The sequence below is a fragment of the Alternaria novae-zelandiae genome (assembly GCF_023758075.1).
Source record: "Alternaria novae-zelandiae strain BMP 2774 chromosome Unknown scaffold_16, whole genome shotgun sequence".
Taxonomy (NCBI): domain Eukaryota; kingdom Fungi; phylum Ascomycota; class Dothideomycetes; order Pleosporales; family Pleosporaceae; genus Alternaria; species Alternaria novae-zelandiae.
Window position 1 is genome coordinate 557,220 of NW_026056976.1, and position 13,194 is coordinate 570,413.

Here is a 13,194-nt window from a genome sequence, read left to right on the forward strand (position 1 = left end):
GGATCCTCGTACAGTCGGTACGGTATCCTAACCAGATTCAGAACCACCGCTAACCAAATATCAAGACTTATCTACAGCGGCGCAAGATACTTTCGCGACCTTTGTCAAGGACGAAGCCTTCTTCGCTCTCAACTTTTACCTAGCATGCAACAGCAACATCGAAGCTTGTGCGCCCATCCGCCAGAACCATGCATCTTTCCAACTCGATCTGAACCAGCTTGAAAGCAGTCTTGATACGTCGAAGCCAGCGTACATTGTTCTCCGCCGCGGTGACTCGCTCACGTTCATCACATACGTGCCATATCGCGCAAAGGACACCGTGCGAGACTTCCTCCTCCATCACAGACACAATGTTGTGAGACAACTTGGCCCATCGCACATCTCAAGCTCGATAATATGTAAAGAGATCGCAGAGATTACAGACGCTCGATCGTGGGCAGAGCGAGATGCCGCTGCTACCCTGATAGACGACATAAGCATTCAAGGCAATAATGTAGAGTCGTGTACGAGCGCCGCGCATGCTGGAGGCGCTCGGAAAGACCTAGGATACAGGAAGAACAAATGCCGGCTTTGCGATCGCCGCATGAAGAACAGAATATCGCCTGAAGCTCTTGCAGCGCTGAAGGTGCTTCAAGGCCCTGGGGCAGCCGTTCAGATCGTAAGACACACATTACAATAGTAGCTTTAAAGCGCGATAGCTGACCCGGCCCAGTCCGTTGACAGCAATACCGAGACCCTCAAGCTGAACTACATCAAGAACGAACTATCCCCGAAAGATGTTGCAGCAACCCTACCAACCGACAAGCCTAGTTTCACCTTCTACCGTCACCCCGCTACCCATCTACTCTACTTCATCTTCCACTCGCCCGACCATGCCACAGTGCAGCAACGTATGAAGCACACAATGGCCATACCGGGTCTCATCAATGTCCACGCTCAAGACCAAGACGTGCATGTAGACCAGAAGATTGAGATTCATGAACCGGACGACTTGGCCTTTGGAGCCAGAGACGAGCGCATCGGCAGGTTCAGAAGCGTGTATCTGAGGAACGAGTTTGACGGGACGGAGAGCACGTATGATGGTTTAGAAGGCGACAAAGCTTTTTACGACGGGATAAAGTAGCGCATCTTTGATACATGACTTTTGTAGATAACACTCTCATCGTTCATCTACCTTGATTCTACCACACTCGTCTCACTACTTTACCTCGTGAATATACTCCGCTGGCTCTCCTCTTTCAGTTGAGCCTCTACGCTGACCAGCAAAGTGAAAGGCTTCTGGTACACATTATGCACATTGTAAGGTGACTGCGGAATTGACAGGAAGGTTTACACCAGCAAAGAGTAGTGGTGTTGAGGAACTGATTAAAAACTTATGCATACACCCATATAATGAGGAAAGCAACCGCACTTCCTTCCTCGTTGGATTCCATCATCCATAAGGCACATATCAAGTCATGATGCGCCGTATCAGTCTAAAGCGTGTTTCTCGTAGCCTATGGTATCGTACAGTACAGTAGATGCGCGAATGCTGCACGAAAAGAAAGACAAAACGCCATCTGCTTATATGCAAGTTTGTATGCCTTCACCCCAGTATGCAGCGGAGATGATGTGTGGAGGAAAAGAGTAGATAACACAGACATGACCGCGCCGATGCAGAAGTATAGACTAGAAAGCGATGAAATTGGAAATGAAAAGAACACCATGCAGAATGCTACCCCTTGTGTCAAAGTCAGGACGGAGAGAAACGTCTTTCCCTCCCAGCGCCGATGCAGGAATATGCGAAAGACCTAGTCCTAGATGGATGGACATGTCGTGTGGGGATATCGAAATGACACTACGCGTTTGTGTGCGAAAGGAAAGACCCGCTTATGCATCTACATCGTCTTCCTGATACGCCTCCTCTTTCGCCCACTGTCGACTTCTACACTCGTGCTCATCGTATCCCGTGCACTCCGCGGGGTGGAGAACCGCTCCCGGATGTGCTCCCGGATGACCTTCTTGGTCTTGTCGCGCTTCAACTGGCGCTCCTCGTCTGGGTCGACGAAGCGATGGACAGTGCGGTGATCGCGTATGCGCTCTTCCTTGTCGTGCTTGCCCTCCTTCTCCGTCTTGGGCCAGGGGAAGCCGTACAGTTTCGAATGGCGCTCGCACCGTGGACATTCTTTACGCGTGTTGTAGCCGTCTTGCTGTACAAAGTCGACGTCGCATGTCTGGCAGTTGACCCACTTGGAGTACTTGGCTGATAGGAGAGCGTTCGATGTCATGTAGTCGCCCGGCTTTCGCGTGTTCTCGACATAGTCGGCTTCGTCTCCCTCTTCAATCGTGATTGGGGTACCAACGCGGTTCTGGACGTCGAAACGAGACTTTGAGCGTGTTGTTCGTAGTGTTGGGCGGGGTTTGCGCTTGACAATCTGCTGGTTCACATCGTCAAACTCGAAGCTCTCAGAAAGTTCGCTGAGATCGGACATGTATGCGTCTTCGTCTGCAGGCGGGGAGGGCCACGGGGCGTTTACCGTTGTCGTAGTGATTTCCTCCTTCACTATCGCCACTCCCATCGCTGGGCAATCTTGTATTGTCGTGGAGTCGACCTGCTCCTTGGGATCGCCGGTGTCGTGCGGGTGATCCTCGTCAATCGAGGTGGCATCTGTAGATGATTGAGTCGACTTAGGTGACGCTGCTGCTATGGACGATTGCGGGGATGCCTCTCGCGACGAGCTGGCCAAGTCCGTGTTCACCGTAAGAACACCTTCGCTATGTTCATTGCGGACTTCTGGCGATATCTCTGGCGATGAGACCAAATTGGTCGCTGGATCCTCTATACTCGAAACCGGGAGCTCCTGACGCAGGGACGATGTGCTGTGTGCCTTTTTCAGCGTCGTCTTGCGCAGCAGATTCGATGTGTGCTGCTTGGATGGCGAAGTCTTCTGCTCAAATCTCGCTCGCTTTGGGGCGGGTGTTGAGTCACGCGAGGGGTCGTCATCCGTTGAATCTTCCAGCGATCGCTTCTGAGAAATGGAGGCCGCATCGGAAGCGGTTTCGGCGGTCTGATCATGACCTGCGCCCTCCACCTCTTCATCATTCCCTTCATCGTTGTGGATGACTCGCTTCATAGGTGCCCAGCCGTTTTGCTGCAGGCTTTCGCAAGTATTACACAAACACTCCTCATTATCGTCGCCAAAGTAGTCCTCGCCGTACGAGACTGTGATTTCTTCTCCTTCAAGAATCGGCTTCACTGCAACAATCTGCATGCCATCGTAGCCTTTGGTTGTGAGCTTTGCGTTTGCGTCGCAATCGTGATTGGCGAAGCGCGCGGGACCTAGGAACAAGGAGCGCGTCTTCTTGCGGCTTGAAATAACCAGACTGAAGTCCTTGCTCTGCAGCTCCAGAGTTTTCTCTTGCTCTTCAGTCATAGCTACTTGCACGCCAGTCAAATACTTGATTTCTTCGCGTGGGTTGATATCTCGTCGCGCGGTGATCGAGGCCTCGTGTTCCGTGATAATGTAGCGGTTGGTGGTGGTGACCTCGAATTGGCAGTCGGCCATGTAGATGTTGACGTATCTGCGGAGATGGCGCTTGAACTGATCCTGATCGCGCTCATCCTTCAGCGTGTTCATGAACCTGCGCAACCCCGGCAGTTGCACCAACTTGTGCACTGCCTCTGCAGGATCCCTCTCCCAGACTACGTGTCGTCGGATAACGTCGGCCACATCCTCCTCGTGCAATCCCCGCGAGCCTGTGAAGCGGCCACCTCTGTTCTTGCGAATCTTGGCCCAGAAGTAGAGTTTGTCCACGAGCGCGTCGGTGATGATGTCGTCGAAAGTGGCGAGCTTGTCCAGCGTCAGTTTCGTCGAGGGCGCCATGATGGCGCGATGGGGTGGATGAGTTCGAACGTGCCCGCGCAATCCGCCGCCGGTCGTGGAGATCGTAAGGAGTCGTAGGGTTTCGCGATTAAGGGGGAGGCTGGCAGGGCTGGCTGACGTTATGGTGGCCAGCAACGACAAGTCATTCACCGTCGCGTACAACAATAGCTGCACCACAAACGAAAAGAAAGAGCGTGCAGACGACGCGCGCAAGGGAAGGAGCGAGCGACGGCACGCACGGGGGATCCAGCACTCGCCCGATAGTTTACGGGAGTATGGACTCGACGGAACTAGCCCTGCAGGCTATCGAGACCCGCATGCGGCGCATGGGGTGAAGGGCTAAGCGAGCATCATCGGGGCCCCTGCCCATGTGCGGCTAAACTGCGGTGGCACGAGTCCGGCTTGCGACTTTGACAGCGACCAAGACACACAGCCCCGACGTCAACACCACCACGCCGCGCGCATCGAGGCAGGCAGTCGAGACCGGGATATCGGGAGAAGCCACACAGGATGATTCAATTAAAGGTGTGCTGGGCCGGTCACGGGCGGCAGAGCAAGGACTGATGGATGCCCTTCTAGACCCTCGTAAATTGCATCGACAACTCGGGCGCCGCCATAGTCGAGTGCGTCAATGTCCTGCGATCGAAGCGCCCCGCGAAAGTTGGTATGTGCGCGAAACTCCAAGGCACGGCACGAAGCTGATGGAAGCAGGCGACCGCATAGTAGTGGTTGTAAAGAAACAGCGAAATTTCGGCCCGGAAACCGGCAACAGCGTCTCCATCAGCGCAGCGAACAAAGTACGGCGAGGCGACGTCCGACACGCAGTTGTGGTACGGACAGCGAAGAAGTGGCAGCGGCCGGACGGCAGCGTGGTCAAGTTCGACGACAACGCCTGCGTACTTATCAACAAGGCCGGAGAGCCCATCGGATCGAGAGTCAGTGGTGTTGTCGCGGCAGAACTGAGGCAGAAGCAGTGGTCCAAGATCCTATCGCTGGCGCCCATGCACGTATAACGGCTGGCATGTGGGTGGGATGAAAGATGCATTTTTTGGGAGTCTATGAGCGCTTTGGAATGTAACATTATGTGTATGCAACTACAATTGTACCCATGGGTATCTCAACGGCTGTTCCCTAAACTCCTCGCAGCAAATATGTGAGAGTAAACGCCAGCTACATGCATTCCGTGTCGTTGTTCTCTTAGTTATCAGACGGGCGTGAGACGTGACCGCATCCGGCGCACACGTAATAAAGGGCCTGGACCGGTCAGAATGGCTTGCGAACATGGACGAGAAGCTTACCATGCCCGTCTCGGCGGTCCGCTGCTGCGACTGGAAGAAGACGGCTTCGTTCTCGCCGCACTCTGTGCATTGTTTCTGGATGCGCGGTAACTAGACGCAGGCACAGTCAGCGAGCACGCTCAAGAGCAAGCAAGCAACTGTACTGGTGGAAGACGCAGGAGGCGCTTTCAGGACGTGGGTTCGTCCCACATGTCCTCGTCAAAGTCGTCGTCGTAGTCTTCAAACATTTCATCCTCCTCGCGCATCTGCTGCTGGGGGCGCTCGGCTTGCGGGTCCTCGTCCTCGGCCTCGAGGGCAAAGCCAGGAGCCGATTCCTCGCCGCACTCCTGGCACATGATGGGCATGCCGCACATGGTGCAGCAGGGCATCTCCTCAGAGAGAGCGGCCTGGGCAGCTTGGGCATCGGACAGGGAGTAACCAACCGTGGGATCCTGAGCAACCTCGGCTGTGACACCAGCTGTGGCTCCGACTGTGGACGCGATTTCGTGGCGCATGACGCAGGATGAGGGCGCTTCTTCGGTGAAGTTGCATGTGCGGCAGGCGAAAAGCAGCTTGTTCTCGGACTTGTCTTCGCGGGGGAACAGCAGGTTGGAGCTGCGCGTGATTAGCCAGGCTTCGTGGCTGCAGAAGAGGCGACGCACCATTCTGAGCAGAAGCGGAAGAGAATGGGCTCCTTGCCGCCCTTGGAGCCGCCCATTTGCGCTGCTGGTGAAGCCATGTTGAGTGGACGTGAGGTCGTAAATCGTAAATGTGCGTGTGCGTGTGGATCGTCGTGACGGCTGTTATGCGCGTGTGAAGAGACAAAAGCGTCGAGGAAGCCTGCGCACAAAAGTTGGGTAGGTACAGAGACAGAGTCACGTCGGCGAGCGCGGGCCACCCGTCTTGATTCGCGCGGCTTCCGTTGCTGTAGCAGAGCCGCGTTCTTTGTTTGGCAGGCGCCCCCGCATTATCGACCTTGAGGCGCCGATCGCCCTGTCCACCGCCTGCAATTCTAGACGTCGCTCCACGCTGCACGCACAACTGCCCGTGCGGAGACTCCTATCAACCTCTGCACTGCTCGCCCTCCCCCTACCACAGCCTACTCCGTCCAGCGTCACGCATACATCGCCAGCAACCATGGTAAGCACTGCGCCCGTCGTCCCAACCCACCTCGCACCCCCTCACGCATCCTAGTCGTCCGCCGAAACAGGTCTCCCCGAGGGATGGGAGGTGCGCCGCTCCAACACCAAAAACCTCCCATACTACTTCCACGCCCAGACGAAAGACTCGCGATGGGAGCCACCAGCTGGAACCGATCCGGACAAGCTCAAGGCATACATGGCCGCCAACCACAGCTCCAAGGGCGTTGCGCCCGCAGCCTTCGCGCCGACTGAAGGCAAGATCCGATGTGCCCATCTCCTCGTCAAGCATCGCGACAGCAGGCGTCCGGCTAGTTGGCGGGAGCCCAAGATTACGCGCTCGGTCGAGGACGCCCGGGAGATGATACGGGACTACCAGAAGCAAATACAGGCGTACGAGAATGGTCAGGAAGTCGACACCGCCAAGTCTCTGTCTGAACTCGCGACGACCGAGTCGGACTGCAGCAGCGCTCGCAAGGGGGGCGATCTGTGAGTCTCTGCAGCGGGAGACGCGGCGGAAAACACTAACGTCATCAGGGGCTTCTTTGGCAAGGGCGACATGCAGAAGGAGTTCGAGCAGGCTGCCTTCGCCCTGAACAAGGGCGAGGTGAGCGATCTGGTCGAGACGGCATCGGGGGTGCACTTGATCCAAAGGTGGGACGAATGCCACAGGTCTCAGTATGATGCTAACCATACGCAACGCAGGTTGGAATAGTCGATGCGTCGCGCCAAAACTAGGGCAAACAAAGCGTCATGTACTGTGATGAGGGGTTTCCTGGGACGCGTGCGGGCTGTGCAGACGCGTCGTGGATACCCGCTCAACACCAAGACAATCATGGTAGTACTAGTAATACTACTATCATGAGACATGCATGTGAAGTCCAGGAGCGGGCGCAGCACGTTGGCCGTGTGTCGTGTGTGGTTGTGGTTGTTGTCTGTCTGCTAACATGATTACGTCCTTTGCAGCTCCCCCTTGGTCGATCCGCGTTGGTTAGGGACCGTACGTCGTTGCACGCGTGCTGACGACAAGCAGACCACAATCGAGAGGGCGATAGAGTTTGTGGGGCCGGAACCAGACGCCTTGAGATAAATTTTTCCCATCGCCCGCACACAGCCCACGGCGGCCAAATTCGCGCCCTGCTACAAAAGCGCGCACCAGGACATCGTCGTCGCATCCCGTCTCGCCGTACCGCTCTGCGCTTGGACAGAGACTTCGGCTAACGCGACTTCCCCCGCCAAAGCCATCGCTGCGCTACTGCAGTGAGTAGGCGCCGGCCTCCAAGTACCTCAGTCAGCTGACGTTCAGACTTGAAACCCGCATACTAAAGCCGTCTGGGAGCAGACCTCGAGCCGTCTCCCACTCACTTCGCCTCGCACTCGCACCGTTTCAGTGCGTGTGGCTGGTTTCGGCATCCCTCAGCCTGCGCCTCGCCCCCAAGCCAGCCCGGTTCCGGATCAGCCCGAGAAGACAAGGAAGCGGCGGCCCAGTGACGTATCATGTAAGTTGGCTGGTTTTATCCTTTTTTTGCATCAGCCCACCTCAGAAGACGAGGAGCAGCACCGTCGGGCGCAGGTTCTAGACATGCCCAGTAAGTTCGTTTTGGGAGCCTGCTGCAGCGCCGTAGTGTGGCGGGCATGCCGTGCAGCGACTGGGCGGCCATCATCCCGAGCGTCTGGGTGTCGTGCCCTAGCACCTTTTGCAAGGTCGGCGCACGCACAACGCTTTTCCCTGCGTCACAGTAGCCCGCAATTCGACTGTCAAGCTCCTGGGCATTTGGCCTCACCAACCACAGCGTTGCCGCCCCAAACCCTCCCTTCACCACCGCGCCGCTGTGCTTGCACGCCCACCCCGACCGCACCGCCCGTGCAGCTGCTCTCACTGTCCATTGACGTAGCTGCCCCGTCAGACTATATGGGAAAGTCCCGGGGCCGCACTTTCCCATTACCATCAGCTCACGCACCAACGCCGCCCGCAAAGTGCCCGCATACCCCTGCCGACTCCACACGGCGCCCTGTTTACTCCGCTAACACCTTCGATCACCAGCGCTTCCGCGATCTTTCACCCTTCCACCTCCACCACCTCACACAAACTTTTTGTCTAGAAGATTCCCGTCGTTCTCTACAAATATCACTCACGCTCCTTTGAGTCTTGACAGCGCCACTCACTGCAGTGCTCCCGCTACCCACTATCCTACTCCACCCTCCACTCTCCTTCGACCAAGACTCCACACAGACCTACTCAACCTACCTCGTTGCCGCTATGGCTGCTCCACTATCTCCCCACCCTGTCTACCACGACCCCATCCCAACATCCCGCCGTAACTCCAGTCGCAAGACCATCTCCTGCCTCTCACGCACTCCCTCCAACGTCGATGCTCCTCGCACTTTCTGCCCCAAGGACGGTGATGCATTCAGTTACGACCCCTCTCACCTCCGCCACTGGTACTGTCCCCAAGAGCTCTGGGACCGTCTTCCCAAGCAAGTCCAGTCCTGCCTCGGTGATGTTCAGCATGCGGGTGCCGCTGTTCTGACTGGTAAGTCCAAATACGTCTCAGGCACTTGATATCGTACTAACCGAAAACAGGCTTCGAGCGTCTCGACAAGCACCTCGACAACTTTGACGATAGTCAAGTCGACCCCAGGGCCACTGGAGACGAGCTTCTGGTCCACCTCGACGAGCTTCCGCCTCCAAAATTCCGCACAGTCAGCAACGCCAGCAGCGTCTTCCAGTCTGACACTTCTTCGCCTCTCACCAGCGCATCGTCCGCTTCTCAGTCAGGGAGCGCCTCTCCTTCCACTCCAGCCTTCTCTGTGTCTCAGATCATGTGCCCTGGTTCACCCATCTGCTTGGGTCCCTCGGAGCTCTCCCGCTCACGTGAGCGCTCCTTCTCTACGCCGCTTAGATCGCACGACGCCAAGTACGCCGCGGAGCTGTCGCACCTACGTACCGAGGCCCTGCCGCGTCTACGTCACAAGTCTTACAAGGTCGAGACTGAGTGGCAGGAGGCCAAGCGTGTCCCGGGCGCCATATCTGCAGATGACATCAACGCCTTCGAGAATTTCTGGGCCGAGAAGAAGTTGCTGATCCTCAGTCTCAATGAGCGGGGTAAGCGTCTTGCGAGTGCCGCTGGTCTTGCTACCACCGGACTCGGCTGGTGCGCCCCGTAGAGGCTAGTGAGGTGGATCTCCTCGACTTGGTCACTCGAAATGGTTCACTGAGCGCATCAGTTACGCGACATGGCGCAGCACCCCCAGCTACAGCCAGTCGACAACCATGAACTTCTTTTCTTTTTCCATTTCCTTGGAGTCCTGTTTCCTGGTTTCTGCTTCACTTCCTGTGCGTTACAAGCGAGGAGTTGGTCGGTCGGTATTTATTCATGTAGGCATCTACACAGCAGATCGGGAAGATCTACACTTGGAATGGACGTGCGTTCACGATAGATCTCATACACGCCCATGTCTTCACGACGGCGGTCTCACGAGAGATCCATTTTTGCCCATGGCGGCTGCTATGGGGCATTCTGGCGGGTTCAACCCGGCTCATCTTAGGCGTAAGGTCAGCTCAGCTCAAAATAACGAATCATAACATCTACATGACGACTTTGTTTGTGCATATTCCTGCTTATCGGTGATGCGCGTCGCTTTCGTCATTGGTCACTTCCGAGGGATGCTGGCTTGATACCCTTATATTGTGATGCCCAACACCGGCCATATCGAGCCAAAGGTGCATGAGTTGTGGCTGCCCAACATACACAAGTGAGTTCGACGCCTCTCGCCATCTCCGAGGAAAGCTGACAGGGCGCCCTGATATTGTCGACACGGGTCGTGCCAACTATGAGGTTGGTCATGTCGAGAGACGCAGCCAAGCCAAGGCAAGCGCAAGCCCGATGCTGCACGTTCCTCGGCACCGCAGCCTGCATCTGCCAGCAGCAGCCAGCTCAGGCCGCCCCGCCCCTGCCACAGCAACGAGAGGGGGTGTGTCCGCGCCCGCGGATCGACATGTTTCACTACCCAGGCCCCAACCACGCGAAACAGGGCGTTCTGACCGCATTTTGGATCGCTCTTATGGGCGAAACGTGACGCGCCCTGCTTTAAAATAAAAAGAAGAAGAACAAGACCAAATTTGGGTCCGTCGCAACGATTGGTCTGACCAGGCTAATATTGACCGAGACATACACACGTACGTACTATAGTAATGTTTCCGTGCCGTCTCTGCTTTGCTCACACATGGAGGACCAGGTGTTGCACATTCCTAATAAGCATCGTCGTCATCTGTATCAACTCGGGGCTGTTTGCCACGATCCAGACTGCCGTTGTTGTTGTTGATGAGGTTGGCCCTCCTTCCAAGCGGACTGGCACCGAAGTCACGCCTGATCGGGCTATCCCTGTCTTGAACGCCTGGTCTCCTGGTGGTGCCACGCCCTAGAATGCAACAAGATTTAGTGTGCTGTACTGTACGTATCCCAAGAAACATCATGGTGGAATGATGACCATGATGATGATCATGATGAAAGGTGGGTGACGGGGGCTTTTTACTTACCGGCCCGGTCACGGATTCCTCCTGCTCCGCCGCCGCCGCCGCCTTGTTCATGTCGTATGCCTGACGACCGCATCGAAGGTCCTGGTCCGAGATCGAAATCATCAGACGATGTGTCCAAGTGGACTCGTCTACCTCCTCCACCTCGATTGCGTCCACCGCCCATCATCATGCCTCCGCGGCCTCCAACCCCCATGGCTTTGGCGTACATGGCCGCCATCTGATCCATATCCATATCCATGCCCATACCCATGCCCCCATTACGAAACTGCCTGCCTGCTTTGGCCGCCCCTCGATGCGACAGGAAGGGGTGCCGCATACCTCCATTCTTGCCTAGGAGACCGCCGCCGGCAGATTGCATATACGGATTCCCCATGTTCATGTTTAGCCCCATGTCGTCCATTTCTGACAACATGTCGTTTTCCATGCCCCCTCCCATGCCCATACCCATGCCCATGCCCATACCACCCATGCCATGATGCATCATACCCCGTTTACCACCCGTCACTGTTGGATCAGCCATGCCAGGTGGCATCCGACCCGTGGTGCCGTATGGATCACCGGACATCATGCCCATCTGCTGTGCCATTCGCGGATCCATATCCATGCCACCACCACCACCACCGCCGTTGTTCATCATGAAAGCACGCTGGCCCATGTTCGGGCCGCCGAAAGGTTGTCTAGCGGGACTTTCGGAACTGTCACGCTGACGTCGTTGCTGTTGCTGACGACTGTCTTTCCTGAGATCTTGCAGCGCTTCCAAGATGTCATCTTTGAGTGTGTCGAACTGGTCTTTGCGCTTCTTGTCCTCTTTCTCATCCGACTTTCTCTTCGTCTTCTTCTTTCTCCTTTTGCTCTTTTCGTCTTTGCTACTGCTGCTGTCGCTTTCACTGCTGCTCTTTTTGCAGGCTGTGTGATCGCCGCAGTCTCGGCCCAGGTCGGTTTTCAGTATGTATCTGATCTCACCGCTAGTGCGGAGGTGGTCTTGTTCGTCTTCGTTGGAGTCGCTGCCATGGTGCTGGGGATCGTTCTGGGCACGGTATAGTACGCGGTGGCTTTTCCGGCAGTTGCAGCCTGTGGTGCAGGTACAAGCATCAAGCCATGCGTTGTCGCCCTCGATCCACTCTTTCCCCGATGGTCCAACTTTCTTGTGAAAAGGTTGACCGCGGTTCAAACGGGCTGACGTTTGCGGCTCCGCCCGAGGCCGCCGTGGCTTCTCGGCGTTGGCATACGCGCCCATGGGGATGTGTTCGTAGTGTCTTGGCCTTCTGCCGGAGTGTCGTCGCGTCGCCTGAGGTGGATCAGGAACGCTACTCGATGACTGGCTGGATGGCGGTCCCGGGTGGTTTGTATAAGGGTTCATGCCTGGCCCCGGCATACCTCCGCCAGCACCAAAGCGAGGAGGCATTGGTGGATTGGACGTGTATTCCGGCGGCATGCCAGATGGCGGTCTAACTCCCATTCCGCCCGCTCCAGCAGGTCCCATACCACCGCTCAATCCCCCTAAACCTCTCATGCCACCTAGCCCCGGACTCCCGGGCATGCCCATTGGCATGCCGCCCATCATGCCAGGATAGCCACCTACCTGCATTTCAGGCGCAGACCTAGGTCTTGCGTCCATTCCGTCGAAAAGCCCTCCTGGTCCACCTCTTCGGCCCACTCCTGGCATGCGACCTCCCATCATGTTGCTTGGGTATTCGTTCGAGGGTTGTCGTCGCATACCCCTTGGGCCTATTCCCTCCATCATGTCGAGTGACGTACTTTCGCTCTCCTCACTGTCTTCCAAGATATCGAGATCTGGTCCTCCGTAGTGAGGTCTTGGTCTTAGGCGTGCTCGCCTGCCCGGTGAACAGGGTGTGTAGATGGGACCGCGTGTGTACGGCTCTGATCGTGATCGTGCGTAAGAAGGTGGGTGGACGGTGAATGCTGTACCTATAGACAAACTGTCAGTACGGTAAGTTTTAAGGTATACTAGGACCCGTGGTAGGTGGCAGGAAGAGAGGGAGGGTTACCAGGTGGAACCAGGACTTTGCCTCCTGGAGCGTTGACTTCAACAAGTGGTGGAGGCGTAGAATGCGATGCACCCATATCGGTCGCGTTGTACGGACCAATGCAGCAGACCGTTGTGCTGTGCTATAAAAGAAGACTCTCTTCGATGAGCCTACCTAGGTATATTGTCTTGATCGTCGTCGTTCTTCTGCTTTCTACACCGAGTGATACTTTTGCCTTCTATATCGATTTCATCTCAATCTGATCTTCTCCACTAATGACCTTGAACGTGTAATGGATAATGGCGGGTGAAGAAAGATGTATTCCCCAACACTCTTAATTCAGCACCTGCTAGCGTGAGTCATCTGCTGACATGCCAGCGGTTATTT

At 56.0% G+C, this 13,194-nt stretch overlaps 6 protein-coding genes across 6 annotated transcripts; 3 read left to right on the plus strand and 3 right to left on the minus strand.

Moving 5' to 3' along the window:
- Window positions 1–1,877: 1,877 nt before the first annotated feature.
- SET9 (Histone-lysine N-methyltransferase set9) lies at window positions 1,878–3,863 on the minus strand (the record flags this gene model as incomplete). Its single annotated transcript, XM_049401295.1, has 1 exon — window positions 1,878–3,863. One exon carries the CDS (start codon window positions 3,861–3,863, stop codon window positions 1,878–1,880), a length of 1,986 nt encoding a protein of 661 aa, XP_049252979.1.
- Window positions 3,864–4,373: 510 nt separating this feature from the next.
- Window positions 4,374–4,876, plus strand: J4E88_007680 (uncharacterized protein; the record flags this gene model as incomplete). The annotated part of the gene is made up of 3 exons (XM_049401296.1): window positions 4,374–4,388; window positions 4,443–4,527; window positions 4,575–4,876. 3 exons carry the CDS (start codon window positions 4,374–4,376, stop codon window positions 4,874–4,876), a joined length of 402 nt encoding a protein of 133 aa, XP_049252980.1.
- Window positions 4,877–5,328: 452 nt separating this feature from the next.
- On the minus strand, window positions 5,329–5,879 carry J4E88_007681 (uncharacterized protein; the record flags this gene model as incomplete). Its single annotated transcript, XM_049401297.1, has 2 exons — window positions 5,329–5,755; window positions 5,803–5,879. 2 exons carry the CDS (start codon window positions 5,877–5,879, stop codon window positions 5,329–5,331), a joined length of 504 nt encoding a protein of 167 aa, XP_049252981.1.
- Window positions 5,880–6,277: 398 nt separating this feature from the next.
- J4E88_007682 (uncharacterized protein) lies at window positions 6,278–6,994 on the plus strand (the record flags this gene model as incomplete). Its single annotated transcript, XM_049401298.1, has 4 exons — window positions 6,278–6,280; window positions 6,335–6,768; window positions 6,817–6,933; window positions 6,985–6,994. 4 exons carry the CDS (start codon window positions 6,278–6,280, stop codon window positions 6,992–6,994), a joined length of 564 nt encoding a protein of 187 aa, XP_049252982.1.
- A 1,545-nt stretch (window positions 6,995–8,539) lies between these two features.
- J4E88_007683 (uncharacterized protein) lies at window positions 8,540–9,447 on the plus strand (the record flags this gene model as incomplete). Its single annotated transcript, XM_049401299.1, has 2 exons — window positions 8,540–8,813; window positions 8,864–9,447. The coding sequence occupies 2 exons, from the start codon at window positions 8,540–8,542 to the stop codon at window positions 9,445–9,447; spliced, it is 858 nt and encodes a 285-aa protein (XP_049252983.1).
- A 1,364-nt stretch (window positions 9,448–10,811) lies between these two features.
- J4E88_007684 (uncharacterized protein) lies at window positions 10,812–12,560 on the minus strand (the record flags this gene model as incomplete). Its single annotated transcript, XM_049401300.1, has 1 exon — window positions 10,812–12,560. The coding sequence occupies one exon, from the start codon at window positions 12,558–12,560 to the stop codon at window positions 10,812–10,814; it is 1,749 nt and encodes a 582-aa protein (XP_049252984.1).
- Between the last annotated feature and the right edge of the window lie 634 nt (window positions 12,561–13,194).